The sequence below is a fragment of the Oncorhynchus masou genome, chromosome 18 (genome assembly GCF_036934945.1).
Source record: "Oncorhynchus masou masou isolate Uvic2021 chromosome 18, UVic_Omas_1.1, whole genome shotgun sequence".
Classification (NCBI taxonomy): domain Eukaryota; kingdom Metazoa; phylum Chordata; class Actinopteri; order Salmoniformes; family Salmonidae; genus Oncorhynchus; species Oncorhynchus masou.
In genome coordinates, this window is record NC_088229.1 from 65,348,776 (window position 1) to 65,365,917 (window position 17,142).

General features: G+C 46.8%; 1 protein-coding gene across 4 annotated transcripts in view; it reads left to right on the top strand.

Moving 5' to 3' along the window:
* LOC135505141 (phosphatidylcholine:ceramide cholinephosphotransferase 1-like) overlaps positions 1-15,103 on the top strand; it is a 51,365-nt gene extending 36,262 nt beyond the window's left edge. For 3 of the 4 annotated variants that reach the window (XM_064924262.1, XM_064924261.1, XM_064924264.1), the window contains exons 2-6: positions 8,890-9,727; positions 9,888-10,005; positions 11,628-11,781; positions 11,964-12,130; positions 12,272-15,103. In XM_064924262.1, the coding sequence (XP_064780334.1) occupies positions 9,117-9,727; positions 9,888-10,005; positions 11,628-11,781; positions 11,964-12,130; positions 12,272-12,451 (1,230 nt within the window). In that variant the 5' untranslated portion in view covers positions 8,890-9,116 and the 3' untranslated portion in view covers positions 12,452-15,103. Of the gene's footprint in view, positions 1-6,431; positions 6,565-8,889; positions 9,728-9,887; positions 10,006-11,627; positions 11,782-11,963; positions 12,131-12,271 lie in introns of those variants that run through there. The other variant, XM_064924263.1, reaches the window with a different exon arrangement.
* Positions 15,104-17,142: the final 2,039 nt, after the last annotated feature.

Sequence of the window (17,142 nt, forward strand, 5' to 3'; positions counted from 1 at the left end):
TGACCTGACTAGATCATAAAGGAACAATTGTCCAGACAGAGGCTTGAGTTTGCGAATTGACGGTTTATTAAACCAACTTTACACAGGCTACTGTTTGGGCCGTAGCACACGCCAAAAGATAACAGATAACCCATAAGCCAACCGTGACCTTCTCTTGGGAAGCCCAGACGTAAGAGAGAGAGAATAAAGGCTGAACCTGGTCTTAACTTCCAATGCTCACCCCCTGCCCAACCCCTCCACGCCACTCCGCCAACCACCAGGATGCCCGGCATCAGAACATTCCAGGCATTCCCGTGATTGGCAGATAGCAGGTTGACTGACATGTCGGACCCCGCGAACACCGGGTACTGGTCAGTATAACACAACCACATCCTAGCCTAAGACATAACACACAGCTGTCTGTGCGGGTCGCTACACAGCCCCCACCACAAAGTCCCGTCCCCGAGGGAACAAACAAAGTCTCTGAAGCGACCCGGAGGTCTCCTTTGCCTGCGTGGCCGTGATGGTCGCAGAGTGCCCCCTGGGAACCAGGGGATGAAGGCAGGGATATGGGGGACAAGGAAGCGGGAACGGGTAATACAGTCCGTGGCTCTGGGGAACCACGCGGTGACACAGGGGGAAACAGGGGAGTGGGCTGTCTGGAGCCTTGTCTGCGGCACCTGAGGGTGGGTGCCTGGAGAATGTCATTGCCAGAGAGGGGAATTGTGGGGGTTCCTGGGGTTTGGGGAAAAGAGGCCCCTCTGTATGGGGCTAACCTGTCCCGGTGCAGTGCCACCTTTCTCCCCCTGGGAGGAAGCTGCACCCGGTACACAACCTCCCCTACCCTCTCCAGGACACTGCAGGGTCCCACCCAGTGACTGTCCAACTTGGGGCATCTGCCTTTTTTCCTTAGGGGGCTGTAGACCCAGACCAGCTCCCCAGCCACAAAGTGCCTTCCCCGGGTGTGCACGTCATAGTTCCTTTCTGCCTCACACCTGCATTCACCAGCTGCTCTCTGGCGAAGGTGTGGGCTGTCTCCAGGCGGTCCTGGAGTCTCCGGGCATACTCCGGCCCCGGAGGAACATGAGGGCTATCCAGGGGCCGACCAAACGCCATCTCCGCAGGGGTGCGGATCTCTCCCCCAGCATGAGGAGGGCAGGCGTGCAGGAGGTGGAGTCTTGGACAGCGGAGCGGCATGCCATGAGGACCATAGGCAGGTGCTTGTCCCAGTCACGCTGGTGTTTGGAAGAGACGATGGCCAGCTGCTGTCCAAGCGTTTTGTTGAAGCGCTCCACAAGGCCATCACTTTGAGGATGGAGAGGAGTAGTGCGGGTCTTGTGCATACCCAGCCTCTCACACATGGTGGCGAACACACGGGACTCAAAGTTTCTGCCTTGGTCGCTGTGGATGGACTCTGCAGCTCCAAACCTGCTGAACATCCCCGCTGTCAGGGCGTCGACGATGGTCTCTGCCTCCTGGTCAGGCAGAGCATAGGCCTCGGGCCATTTTGTGAAATAGTCCATGGCCGTGAGCACCCAGCGGTTTCCACTGTCTGTGGTGGGGAACGGCCCAACTACATCCACTCCCACCCTCTCCATGGGAGCCCCCACTGGGAACTGTTGGAGCTGAGCATGAGAGCGGCCTGGGGGCCCTTTCTCGCTGTGCAGTTGTCACAGCGGCGACAAAAGTCCTCCACATCCCTCTTGTGCTGCCCCCAGTAGAAGCCCTGACGGAGACGGCGCAGTGTTTTTGTGACCCCAAAGTGTCCAGTCCCCACCCCCCATGAGTACTCTGGAGCACAGCCTCCCGCAATGCTTTTGGGACCACCACCTGCCACCTCTCCTCTCCCGTAGCTGACTCCTTCCATGCCCGCTGTAGCACGCCATCAGCCAGCCGCAGTCTCTCAAACTTCGACCACAACCCTTTGGTCGCGAGTGAGAGCGCTGTCACCTCTTCCCATGGTGGCCTCACCTGCACCTCTACCCACTGTAGCACTGGCTGTAGGTCTGTGTCCCGTCCCTGCTGCTGCCGCCATTCAGCCACGTCGACAGTCTGCAGCTCGCAGCAGACAGGCCCGCTCGCCCGACACACTGTGGCACAGACACCCTCCTCTGCCCGCAGCTCTCTCTCCCGTCCCTCTCTCCGTTCACAGTGGCGGCAGCCGTCTGCAGTACAGGGCCGACGGGACATGGCGTCGGCGTTGGAGTGGCGTGCCCCTGCCCTGTGCACCACCGTGAAGTCATACGGCTGAAGCTCCTCCAACCAGCGTGCCACCTGCCCCTCTGGCTCTCTGAAAGACATGAGCCACTGGAGAGCAGAGTGGTCAGTCCTTACAGTAAAGGGCAGACCACCCAGGTAGTACTTGAAGTGTTTGACGGAAGCCACAACAGCCAAGAGCTCCCGCCGGGTGACACAGTAGCGGCGCTCATGTTTGTCAAATGTTTTGCTGAAGTACGCCACCACTCTCTCCCCTCTGGCCCCACCTGGGCCAGCACCCCACCCATGCCCACATTGCTCGCGTCTGTGTCCAGGATAAAGGGCAAGGTGAGGTCAGGGGGCGAGCACGGGGGCCTCGATCAGTGCACGTTTGAGGGTGTTGAACGCCTCCTCACACTCCACTGTCCAAGTGAAAGCCTTGTCCTTCGGCAGCAGGCGGTTCAGTGGAGCAGCAACGCTTGAGAAGCCCCGTACAAACCTCCTGTAGTACGAGGCCAGGCCCAGGAAGCTCTTCAGCTGACGCTGGTCGGTGGGGGTGGGCCAGTCTCTGACAGCCCCTACCTTGTCCTCCATGGTGCTGATCCCCTCCTTCCCCACTCGGTGGCCCAAGAAGGACACCTCTCTCCTCATGAAGTGGCACTTCTCGGGGTGGAGCTTCAGACCTGCGGCAGCCACCCTCTCCAGCACACGCCGTAGCGCCTCCAGGGCTGACTGGAAGGAGCTGCCATGGGCCAGGATGTCATCGAGGTATACCAGACACTGCTGTCGGGGATGCCATCCAGCACCCTGTCCATCAAACGCTCAAAAGTAGCTGGAGCGTTGCACAGGCCAAAGCACAGGACCTTGAACTGCCAGTGTCCTCTGTTAGTGGAGAACGCAGTTTTGGCTCTGGCCTCTGGGGAGAGGGGCACCTGCCAGTAGCCACTTCGGAGGTCTAGTGAGGAGAACCAGGAGGACCCCCTAACCAGGTCCAGCGACTCATCGATACGTGGTATGGGGTATGAGTCCTTCCTGGTTACCTCATTCAGCCGCCTGTAGTCCGCACAGAACCTCAGCTTGCCCCCCTTCTTCGGAACCATGACGACTGGCGCCGCCCAGGGGCTGTCTGAGGGCTCAATGAAGTCTGCCCGCTGCATCTCCAACACAGCCTTGTCTGCCGCCTCCTGGCGTGCCAGCGGGATACGGCGGGGACGCATCTTGATGGGTCGAGCATCACCTGTGTCGATCTCATGCTGCACCAGATGAGTCTGACCCACCTCTCCCTCACTCAACGCAAAACTGTCTCTGAATTCAAACAGCAACTGCCACAACCGTTCCTGCTGCTCGGGGTCAAGACCAACACAGTTCCTCCCCCATATCTCCCTCACTGCAGACAGTGTCCTCTCCTCTCCCATCTGGGGTAGCTGGGCTGGGGGGTTGCGGCCCGGGCTCACAGAGGGCTGTGTCATGGAGGTAGCTGGGGGAATGTAACACACCGCCGTAGGTGACAGGGGGACTGGGGAAAAGTCACACACAGCTGTGGGGGAGGGGGCGCAGCCATGAGTCTCTGCTGCTTTAACTGTTGGAGTAAAGGGTTTGTTGGGTTGAGTGAATGTGACATTAGGGGGCCATGGTGACTTCCGTCCCTCCCTGGAAGCTCAGTGTGCCCCTATTTAGGTCTAACTGGCAGCCTGTGCTCCTAAGAAAGTCCAACCCCAGGATACAAGGGTCCTGCACAGCCGCCACCCACACAGGATGACGCACAGTCCTGCCCCCTACTGTCAGAGTCATTATTCCCTTCCCTTTCATGGGTGCCAGCTCACCTGTGACTGTGCGGAGCTGCACAGTTGTAGGCTCACACTGAGTCCAACCTGGCACAATATCTGGCCTCACCAGGGTTACTGTGGACCCAGTGTCCACCAGGGCGGAGCAGGGCACCCCCTCCACAGTGACAGGGACATGACAAAAGTCCCCAACACAGGTCCGGCCCACCACAACAACAGGCTCCATCCGCTTGCCCTCGTCTGCTTCTGGGGGAAGTGGAGCCTTGCTTCCCCGTCTGTGCAGGTGGGCTCCTCCTGAAGATGATGGTGGTTGGGATAGAAAGCCAGGGGTCCGCACTACCCGGTCTATGCGGACCCCGAGCCGTTTCCCTGAGCTCTGGGGGACATGGGGCAATCTCGGCGCAGATGGCCTGGCTGGCCACAACCCCAGCAGACCCTGGGACCAGGGCTTGTGTTTCGTGCCGCCTGTAGCGACACAGCCCGAATGAGTTTTGTCATTTCGGCCACCCAAGCAGGCTTTTCCGGCTCCGGGCTGCTCTGCCCCCAGCTCGCACAGAGGGTGTGTCTCCCTGCACCCCCACCAAAGCCCCAGCTGAAGCCCCAGCCCACACCAGCTCCCTCTCCAAAGCCATCTCCAAGGCTGTCTGCAATGACTCAGGATGAGCCAGCTGGGTCTGTATGCGCAGCTCCGTAGGAGAGAGCGCCCGTATGAACTGGTCCCGTGCTAGCTCGCTCTGCACGGAGGGGGGCATGTGAGCATATGCCCGCCGAGAGAGGCTCTCAATGTCATTAGCTAGCACCCGTAGAGGCTCTCCAGGCTGCCTGCGTCTATTACTCAGTTCGGAGCGCAGTAGCCCGGGCTGTACACACTGTCCATAGCGCCTCCTCAGTGCTCCCACTAAAGCACCATAATCATGCCTGTCCTCGGGGCTAATCAATATCAAACAGGCCAGAGCTTCATCCGTGAGGCATAAAGCCAACTGCAGTGCCCTTTCTTCATCCGACCACCCCCTAAAATGAGCTAACAGTTCAAACTGAGCATGAAAAGCTTCCCAATCCGCCTTACCGGAATACTTCGGGTCTTAACAGATACGGACGCAGCCGGGAACTGGGCGCCGCCATGTTTGTTTACATCCTGAGCCCCAGATTCCTCGTCACGCCGCGTCGACGTCGCCACTTCGGTCCGCCCACCAGAATCCGCGCGAAATACAGTCGACGAAGCACTCATGCCTGCTTCAGCCGCCATCGCTCTAACGTCCTCCCTCAAGCGGCCTCTGCGCTCCGACGCCCTGGCGATCTCCTCAGACAGAACCCCCGACGTCCATTCACACGCACCTCCTTGGCCATAATCGTCCCCTACCTCCACCTTCACTTTCGGATTCCCTCGACGCATTTTCAACCCCGTTCTCACCTACGGTAGCTAGCCACATAAGTCAGCTAGCTAGCTGGCTAACTTGTATCAACGTTTTTACTTCTGACACCAATGTAATGACCTGACTAGATCATAAAGGAACAATTGTCCAGACAGAGGCTTGAGTTTGCGAATTGACGGTTTATTAAACCAACTTTACACAGGCTACTGTTTGGGCCGTAGCACACGCCAAAAAGATAACAGATAACCCATAAGCCAACCGTGACCTTCTCTTGGGAAGCCCAGACGTAAGAGAGAGAGAATAAAGGCTGAACCTGGTCTTAACTTCCAATGCTCACCCCCCTGCCCAACCCCCCTCCACGCCACTCCGCCAACCACCAGGATGCCCGGCATCAGAACATTCCAGGCATTCCCGTGATTGGCAGATAGCAGGTTGACTGACATGTCGGACCCCGCGAACACCGGGTACTGGTCAGTACAACACAACCACATCCTAGCCTAAGACATAACACACAGCTGTCTGTGCGGGTCGCTACAATATGTTGGGCTTATCGAACGTGTGCGTCAAACTGTATGTGTACACGGCTTGACAGAAATGGTAGCAGAAGGTGAATGTTGAACTTTTGTTCCACCCATATCCAAATGATGCTGTTACATTTGGCTCAGAACACAATCGGGTCGATCGTTGTGATCGAGGGGTTAATTGATTATGGGCGGCACCGTAGCGCTTCCTTTCTGTTACTGTCAGTTTTTTTTATCAGAGCTATTGTGTGTATGTATGGGGCGGCAGGGTAGCCTAGTGGTTAGAGTGTTGGACTTGTAACCGAAAGGTTGCAAGTTCAAATCCCCGAGCTGAACAAGCAGTTAACTAGGCCGTCATTGAAAATAAGAATTTGTTCTTAACTGACTTACCTAGTTAAATACAAATCACAGATGATGTGGGTGTCATCGACAAAACAAGTGAGGCTTCTATTCAGTTTGTAATTTTCTGGAGAAGTGGCACAATTATGGCTTTTTAAGCCTTTTTGTGCTAATATAAACAACCATCCCCCTCCCTCAAAGACCGATTTGTAAACAGTGCCCCACCCTGTGAGCAAACTGTTGGAATGTTCGATGTTTCCCCATACCCGCGCTTCACATACGTTGCCTCAACTTGCCTGTAGGTGAATTTCTTATGAGGAGTAGTTTATTGTCAAACCGGATTTGTTCATTCCGCGACACAGCAGCAACAAGGTAACACGTTTTGTTGTCAATTATTCCAGAGCCTGCAATAATGTAGTCTACACATTTTAAACGAATACGACTCTCAACACGGAATTTGCTTTCTCCATTATACTGTATTGATACGGCAATAACAAAATGCTTACAAAGTCTTAGACGCGGTGTGTTTTATGAAATAACAGTTTTACTGAGCTGTGGGCTAATTCCTCACCTGAAAGCACTTTTCGCTGGCATTTGAACGGATAATTGAGGCTTTGTTTCCTAAAATTAGCAGTCTCGTATCCTGAACGAGAGCGCGCTTGCTTGTGTCGAAATTCTGCGGTCCTGTGTGTGTGTGCAATATTACGTGTGTGCAATATTACGTGTGTGCAATATTACGTGTGCAATATTACGTGTGTATGTGTGTGCAATATTACGTGTGTGTGTGCAATATTACGTGTGTGTATGTGTGTGCAATATTACGTGTGTGTGTGTGTGTGTGCAATATTACGTGTGTGTGTCTGCAATATTACGTGTGTGTGTGTATGTATACAGTGTTGGGGGAAAAAGTACCCTATTGTCATATTTGAGTAAAAGGAAAGCTACTTTACTTTTACTTGAGTCATGTTCCATTGAGTCACCCAGTAAAATACTACTTGAGTAAAAGTCTAAAATTATTTGGTTTTAAGGGTACTTAAGCATCAAAAGTAAAAGTTTGACATTCCTTATTAAGCGAACTAGACGGAACTGTTTGTATTTTTTATTTACGGATAGCCAGGGGCACGCTCCGACATAATTTACAAATGACTCGTGTGTCTGCCAGATCAAAGGCTGTGGGAATGACCTGGTATGTTCCCTTGATGTGTAGGAGTTGGACCATTTTCCTCTCCTGCTAAGCATTCCAAATGTAATGAGTACTTTTTGATGTAATAATTAATTAATTAATAATTTCTGGAGTAAAAAGTACATAATTTTCTTTAGGAATGTAGTGAATGTAGTAAAATATAAATAGTAAAGTACAGATGCCCCAAAAAACTAAAGTATGACTCTAAAGAAGTTTGACTTGAGTACTTTACGTGTTTGCGCGTGTACGCTACCATTAAAACGTTTGGGGTCACTTAGAAATGTCCTTGTTTTTGAAAGAAAAGCATTTTTTTTGTTTATTAAAATAACATCAATTGATCAGAAATAAAGTGCATACATTGTTGCTGTGTTTTTGTGTGTTTTTTTTAAATGATAAGGATTATCAACATTGGCATACAGAGGCCAATTTATCAGCAATCATCACTCATTTGTTCCAATGGCGTGTTGTTAGCTAATCCAATATTATAATTTCAAAAGGCTAATTGATAATTGGAAAACATAATTGCAAAAGGGTTATCTGAAAACTTGTTCTGATTTAAAGAAGCAATAAAACTGGCCTTAAGACTAGTTGAGTATTAGGAGAATCATCATTTGTGGGTTCGATTACAGGCGCAAATTGGCCAGAAACAAAACTTTCTTCTGAAACTCGTCAGTCTGTACTTGTTATGCGAAATGAAGGCTGTTCCATGTGAGAAATTGCCTTGAAACTGAAAATCTCATACAACGCTCTCTGCTAGTCCCTTCACAGAACAGAGCAAACTGGATCTAATGAGAATAGAAAGAGTAGGAGGCCCCGGTGCACAACTGAGCAAGAGGACGAGTACATTAGAGAGGCTTCATTAAATAGTATCCGCAAAACAGTAGTCCCTATGTCAACAGTGGGACTACTGCTCCAGATACTCAACTAGTCTAAAGAATGCCAGTTTTATTGCTTCTTTAATCAGAACAGTTTTCAGCTGTGATTACATAATTGCAAAATGTTTTTCTAATGATCAATTAGCCTTTGTAAAAATGATACATTTGGATTAGCTAACACAGCGTGCCATTGGAACACAGGAGTCATGGTTGCTCATAATGGGCCTCTGTACGCCTAAAAAAAATCTGCCATTTCCAGCTAGAATAGTCATTTACAACATTAACAATGTCTACACTGTATTTATGATCAATTTGATATTTTAATGGACAAAATGTGCTTTTCTTTCAAAAACGAGGGCATTTTAACCCCAAAATTTTGAACGTGTGTGTGAGAGAATCTGTTGAATGGGTGATTTTAATGCACTCTACATTATGAATATTGGACTTTTACCATTTATAGATGGATCTTTTTTTTTATTCTACAATTAATACATCTGCTTTGTCATCACACGATTCAATAGATTACATACATCATATAATAGGCTTTGTAACACACAAAGTTTGTCAAAGTAATGTGTGAATGCTTGTAAATGTGTTTTGAATTGTTTTAAGATTTTTTTTTTCTCTCTCCCATTTTAGGACAAAATTGTCACAGCAAGTTCAATCCCAAACCTTGGTAGGATGGATTAACCTCTAGATTTGCCTGACTGGACACTCCAGGTGTCGGCAGCACCCAATGTCCTTTCTACATGATGAGTGTGACCTGAGGAGGACTCTGGGTTTGTTAGACGGAACCACTAACACTTCTGGACTCTTCCACCCAAGTTTCTGCCCCCGTTTGCCACTCGTACGGCACGGGGACTGACATGAAGAAAGTGGCCCAGTGGTCAACTGAGGACGTGCGCCAGTGGCTGACCAATGAGGGAATGCAGGAATACTCTGAGGCCTTCCTCCACCTGGACGGCCAGGGCCTCCTGCAGCTCTCCAAGGCGGACTTCCAGACGGCCCCTCTGGTCCTTGTCACCTCGGACAGAGGCAGACAGCTTTTGGACAAGTTGGAGACTCTCAGAATAGAGCACCACATTGAAGCACATAAAAATGGGCATGCCAATGGACACTCCATATTGACCGTCATCAATGAGGTAAATGGGAACAAGCCCAAGAGTAACGGTCTGATCAATGGGTTTCACAAGGAACGGGTTCAGATCCACATGCCTGAGATCAACCGCTCTCCGTTCCCTGAAGAGTGGGGGAAGACTGGCGTGGCTTGCATCTACGCCATGGTCTGCTTTGTCTGCACCACCATCATTATCTCTGTGGTCCACGAACGCGTGCCTCCCAAAGAGGCTACTCCGCCCCTGCCAGACAAGTTCTTTGATTTTTTTGACCGAGTAGACTGGGCTTTTTCCATATGCGAAATCAACGGCATGATACTGGTCGGCCTGTGGCTTCTACAGTTGACACTGTTAAAATATAGGTAAATGAACAAGATAAGTTACAATCATTTGATAACGACTTGAATTCTAACATCCGGAACGTATTGAAGGATCCACTCCATGTTAAAGTATGTTTTGCCATGTGCTGATTAAGCGCTCCAGCAAGTCTTGTTTCTGTATGTACTACTTTCTCGCCCTCAGGTCCATTGTTGGTCGACGTTTCTTCTTCATCGTTGGCACACTGTACCTATACAGGTGTATCACCATGTACATAACCACACTCCCTGTGCCAGGAATGCATTTCAAGTGCTCTCCTAAGGTACTTGCCACTTCTCCATGGGCTGAGAAATATATACTTTTTGTATTTTTGTAAAAACATACAGGTAACTGCCAAAATAAAGAAAATGCCAACATAATTTCTTAATAGGGCGTTGGGCCTCCACAAGCCAGAACAGCTTCAGTGCGCCTTGGCATATATTCTGCTAGTGTCTGGAACCCTATTGGATGGGTGCAACACCATTGGTCCACTAAATTCCATAATTTGTTATTTTTTGTTGTTGATGGTGGTGGAAAATGCTGTCTCAAGCCCCTCTCCAGAATCTCCCATAAGTGTTCAGTTGAGATGACGGCCATGGCATATGGTTTACATCGTTTTCATGCTCATCAAACCATTCAGTGACCACTCGTACCCAGTGGACGGGGGCATAGCTATGGTAGCAAAAACAAGGACCTGCCAAGCATGTTTATTTATACATGACCCTAATCATGTGATTGTTAATTGCTTTATTAACACAGGAACCAGACTTGTGTGGAAGCACCTGCTTTCAATATACTTTGTATCCCTCAATTACTCAAGTGTTTCCATTATTTTGGCAGTTACCTGTAGCATACTAAGTGAAATGACTGTGTAGTTAGTAGCTTGTCTTAACATGTCTGTGAACCTCAGAGGTCGATGTTGAAAGTGCTGAGTGAGAAGGCTCTGAGAATAGCATTTTTTTTTATGTGGCTGATGAGAAAAGCAAAATAATTTTTCCAGCTGTTGACCCCCTATGGTCCCAATTTTCCAATGCAGGCAGGATTTTAAAAGGCAAATAAAAAAAAAAATTAAAAACGAGATGTTCTCACGGTAAACGACAACAGACGATTTTTGCCTCTTGAAGGTTTCTTTTTTTTGTGGCATGTTGGTCATGTTTTTAAGGATAGTAGATGGCATTTGTCAATTTGTTTCAGCAGTTTCTCAGCCATGCTATAGTAAAAGCTGATATATTCCCTCACATTAAGTTGATGATTTATCTGTAGCCAACATTTTATATGGTCTTAAGACTCGATGGCTGTGAACATTTATTTGACTGCGTATGACCACTTTGTTCAACTACTGTGACAACCACTTTTCTCAATGCTCCCTACTTTTAGCAGGTCTGTTCAGTCATGAAGCAGGGGTGTGGCGTTACAGTTCCTCTTGAGTGTTCCTGCCCTCTCGTTAGTGGGAGGCATACAGTAGTGAACTAGTGAACCAGGCCAGGATCTGCATCCCCTCAGCACACCATAGGCCAGGATATCCCCTTAGAGGAAACCATTTGTTATCAGTCCAAATTTGCCGGCTCATCTATTTCTGACAATGCCACATTTCCTATTTAATCTAACTGAATTAACCAAATTAGTGATAGCTTTCCAACTGTTGAAAGCAGTTGGCTGTGGGCCAGCCTTTCTGACTGGAGGCCTTGTTCCAAGTTAGTCTGATCATGTATGATCAGCTTCTAACTGGCGAATAGGGTTAGTACTGTTCAAGCACTGAATAGTAGGCTAACACATCCCCTTTCAGACACACAGGTTGTTACTGTATTACTGTTGAATAAGTCTGATTTGATGTTTTTATGCCTTTCTGGAGCACACTAACTTGACATACTTTTGTGGTGTTTTATTTTTTAAATTCTGTTGTAGCTGTTTGGGGACTGGGAGTCCCAAATGCGGCGAGTCATGAAGATGATTGCAGGAGGAGGCCTCACCATCACTGGCTCGCACCACATGTGTGGGGACTACCTTTACAGTGGCCACACAGTCATGCTGACACTCAGCTATCTCTTCATTAAAGAATGTAAGTAGGCTACACAACACTACGGCATAGCCTCTCTTTGTGAAGTCTGTGATGTTTATTTTTGGAGTGGAGGAGACAGTCTGTGGTAAACTACGAGCTGTTGGAGCTGATGTATGTTCTCTCAACAGGCATACATCTGATTGGTCACATTGACTTAAAGGTATTTTCTGTGTTTCTCGCAGACTCTCCAAAACGGTTCTGGTGGTACCATTTGATCTGCTGGCTGCTATGTGCTGTAGGCCTCTTCTGCATTCTCTTGGCTCATGACCACTACTCCATAGATGTGGTGGTGGCTTACTTCATCACCACACGCCTATTCTGGTGGTACCACACCATGGCCAACCAGCAAGTAAGTCTATATTTGGTCACACTTACCAGTGGAATAACCAATGTAAATACCCTGTAATAGACTAGTATTACCTGCATGTTCAATGTGTATCAACAATTTAAGGCATGGTGTTGTTCAATGAACATTTAATTTGTTACACAGGTGCTGAAGGAATCATCGCAGAGCAACTTTTTCTCAAGGGTGTGGTGGTACCGAATTTTCCAGTACCTGGAACAGAATGTCACAGGCATCGTCCCTCGGAACTACCAGATGCCGCTGTCATGGCCACCGGCCCAATGGAGTCAAGTGAAGTACAGCCGTATTGACACACAGTTCCCGTGACAGTGGGAAGTGACCCCCCCCAGGAGGACATGATGGTGGGTCTCTTAACAACACTCTTTAAAGTGCCACATCTAATCACAAGAAGATGCCCTATCTATCGAACTTTGATGCTGTTCCAGCTCCCTTTAACGTTCTCCTGTAACATGCACTCCAGTCCAACTGGCTAGTACTGTGACAACCATCGTTTCAGCCAAAAGATGTCACATTGGAAAACAATCATTCTATCCTCTCGAGGCTACTCTGAAAGTAATGGTTTCCAGTGGGTGGATCGCAAGCATTTCAAAAGTGGGTCCAGATCTATTTCAGCTCGCAACAGGAAATCTATAGTTAAAGGCTAATATCTCCCTCTGTAACCGGTTACTGAAATGTTATTAAATAAACATGTTTGTCACAGCGATTGGGCTGTTCCAAAAGTTTGGTGTTATCATGCTCAGATGTTTTACAGAGTTTTGGTTCAAAATAGCTTTGAGAACTGACCTGTCGTGAAGCAGGAGGCGTTTTTTGTAGTGACTTACATTTTGTAGTTGTCTAAAATAAGCTTCGCCAAGGTGTAAACTATTTTCTAAGCATATAACAGGTTTATTCAAATTAATGCTTTACATTTTTACAGTTAGGAGACTATAGCAAAAAGGAGAAAATAAATTAGTAACAATATTCCTCAGTGCCTTTCTTGTTGTGATTGTACAGTAAGTGTATCAGTGTCCTCATTAATGTTGACTTGAATGACCGTTTTTAAAGTGCTACAACAGCATTTATACTTTAACAGATAGGAGGGTGTTTAAATGAACCTGATGCTGATCACCGATTACAGCATAGACAGTTGAGCAATTACGACTCCATGACATTTTCTCCCTGTTTCTGAATGTAAAGAATCATGAAATTCTTTTAACCATATCAGTGTCTTTCCAAGTCAGTCATGTTTGCTTAAAAAAAAAAGAACATTTCTTATTTTCCATTGATTTATTTATTACATCGATAATTTCTTGTGTTTTTGCTTGGGATATTGGATTCCCATGTCATTTCTTGCCTATTATGCCAAATAGCTGCATTGTTTGGGCTGTCCTTTGACCCAAAGGTTAGGTTAGTGTGATGGAGAGGGAGGTTAAAAGCAAGATTTTATTGAGTGGTCCTGACAATTTCTCAGCTTACTGATGACTGACCCAAATGCCCCTCTCCTCAATGTATATGTATACCTCAGAAGTGTCGTGTTAACCAACCAACGAGAAGAGCTGATTATGGTGTAACCATGGAAGAAATTAATCCAAAAGGAAATAAATAATATTTAGCACACCTTAATCTGCGATTATTTTGTTTTATTTATGTACTGGAGAAGTGATCTTTCTCTACACAATTTGGTCATGACAGCTTTGCGCAGTCTTGGCGTTCTCTCAACCAGCTTTGTGAGGTAGTCATTTCAAGTAACAGGTCTGCCTTGTTAAAAGTTAAATTGTGGAATTTCTTCCCTTATTAATGCGTTTGAGATAATCAGTTGTGTTGTGACACGGTAGGGTTGGAATACAGAAGATGGTATTTTACCAGATAGGGCTAAGTTCATATTATGGCAAGCGAAGCTCAAATAAGCAAAGAGCAACGAAAGTCCATTACTTTAAGACATGAAGGTCAGTCGATGCAGAACACTTCAAGAACTTTTAAAGTTTCAAGTGCAGTCGCAACATCCATCAAGCGCTATGATAAACTGGCTCTCATGAGGATCACCACAGGAAAGGAAGACCCAGAGTTCCCTCTGCTGCAGAGTTCAAGTCACCTCAGATTGCTGCCAAAATAAATGCTTCAGAGTTCAAGTAACCGACATATCTCAACATCAACTGTTCAGAGGAGACTGTGTGAATCAGGCTTTCATGGTTGAATTGCTGCAAAGAAACCACTATTAAAGGACACCAATGAGAAGAAGAGACTTGCTTGGGCCTAGAAACACGAGCAATGACATTAGACCGATGGAAATCTGTCCTTTTGATCTGATGAGTCGAAATTTGAGATTCACTGCTGTGTCTTTGTGAGACGCAGAGTAGGTGAACGAAGGATCTCTGCATGTGTGGTTCCCACCATGAAGCATGGAGGAGGTGTGGGGGTGCTTTGTTGGTGACACTGTCAGTGATTTATTTAGAATTCCAGGCACACTTAACCAGCATTCCTACCACAGCATTCTGCAGCGCTACGCCATTCCATCAGGTTGCACTTAATCCCACTATCAGTTGTTTTTCAAAAGGACAATGACCAACACACTTCCAGGCTGTGTAAGGGCTATTTGACTATGGAGAGTGATGGAGTGCTGCATCAGATGACCTGCCTCCACAATCACCTGACCTCAACCCAATTGAGATGGTTTGGGATGAGTTGGATCGCAGAGCAAAGCAAAAGCAGCCATCAAGTGCTCAGCATATGTGGGAACTCCTTCATGACTGTTGGAAAAGCATTCCAGGTAAAGCTGGTTGAGAAAATGCCAAAAGTGTGCAAAGCTGTCTTCAAGGCAAAGGGTGGCTACTTTGAATAATCTAAACTATAAAATACATGTTTTTGTTTTTTTGAAACAATTTTTGGTTACTACATGATTCCATATGTTTCATTTCATAGTTTTGATGTCTTCACTGTTTTATTCTACAATGTAAAAATAAAGAAAAACCCTTCAATGAGTAGGTGTGTCCAAACTTTTGACTGGTACTGTATATCTATGACCTTTGGAGTGAAAATGACTCCCAAGGGATATCTGAAAGGTGTGCAACTTAACAGCCACCCTTGGACAAGACTGAGGTTTATTTTATGGTACTGCTGGTTTGTTTTTAATACAGGCTGTAAAACAATATCTGATCAAGTCATGTTGCCTTTGTTCCAGGACTGTACACTATTACCTAGTCAGTCTAAAAGAATCCTGCAGTAACATGAAATGTGGATTATAATTAGACATTTTTGTTGAGGTTGATACAGTACATTTTTCGTGAGGGGAAAATCAAGTCTGAAATTTCAGTGGAAATGACAAACTTCTGAAGCTTGTTTAAACCTCATACGCTACAAGTTTTTCACTTCCTGCATTGGAAGTTCTCCTGCAACATGGTGATCAAATGTAAGATAATTCACCTGTATGGGTAATGGCATTTCCAACTCCATGTCCACCAACCATTATGCTCTGCAGTTAGTGTCTTCAGAAAGTATTCACACCCCTTGACTTATTCCCCATTTTGTTGTTTCAGCCTGAATTCAAAATGAATTAAATTAAACTCTCACCCACCTACACACACAATCCTGCCATAATTACAAAGTGAAAACATGTTTTTAGAAATGTTTGCAAATTTTGTGAAGATGAAATACAAAAATATCTAATTTACATACACTACCGGTCAAACATTTTAGAACACCTACTCATTCAAGGGTTTTTTATTTAGACTTTTTTTCTACATTGTAGAATAATAGTGAAGACATCAAAACTATGAAATAACACATGGAATCATGTAGGAACCAAAAAAATTAAAACAGATTCTTCAAATAGCCACCCTTTACCTTGATGACAGATTCGCACACTCTTGGCGTTCTCTCAACCAGCTTCATGAGGTTGTAATTTCAATAAACAGGTAGGCCTTAAGTTAATTTGTGGAATTTCTTTCCTTCTTAATGCATTTGAGCCAATCGGTTATGTTGTGACAAGGTAAGGGGGTATACAGAATATATGACTATTTGGAAAAAGACCAAGTCCATATTATGGCAAGAACAGCTCAAATAAGCAAAGCAAAACGACAGTCCATCATTACTTTAAGCCATGAAGGGCAGTCAATACGGAACATTTTAAGAACTTCGAAAGTTTCTTCAAGTGCAGTTGCAAAAACCATCAAGCACTATGATTAAATTGGCTCTCACGAGGACCACCACAGGAATGGAAGACACAGAGTTAACTCTGCTGCAGAGGATAAGTTAGTCACCAGCTTCAGAAATTACAGCCCAAATAAATGCTTCACAGTTCAAGTATCTGACAAATCTCAACATCAACTGTTCAGAGGAGACTGTGAATCAGGCCTTCATGGTGGAATTGCTGCAAAGAAACCACTACTAAAGGACACCAATAAGAAGAGACTTGACAAGAACACGAGCAATGGACATTAGACTGGTGGAAATCGGTCCTTTGGTCTGGAGTCCAAATCTGATATTTTTTGGTTCCAACTGCCATGTCCAACTGCCATGTCTCCGCATGTGTATTTCCCACCGTAAAGCATGGAGGAAGAGGTGTGATGGTGTGTGGGTGCTTTGCTGGTGACACTGTCTGTGATGAATTTATAATTCAAGGCACACTTAACCAGCATGGCTACCACAGCATTCTGCAGCTATACTCCATCCCATCTGGTTTGGCTTAGTGGGACTATCATTTGTTTTTTCAACAGTACCATGACCCAACACAGCTCCAGGCTGTGTAAGGTATATTTTACCAAGAAGGAGAGTGATGGAGTGTTGCATCAGATGACCTGGCCTCCACAATCCCCTGACCTCAACCAATTTGAGATGGTTTGGGATGAGTCGGACTGTAGAGTGAAGGAAAAGCAGACAACAAGTGCTCAGCATATGTGGGAACTCCTTCAAATCAAATCAAAGTTTATTTGTCATGTGCGCCGAATACAACAGGTATTTAACAGTGAAATGCTTACTTACTCTAACCAATGGTGTGAGAAAAAAAAGGTGTGCGTGTGTGT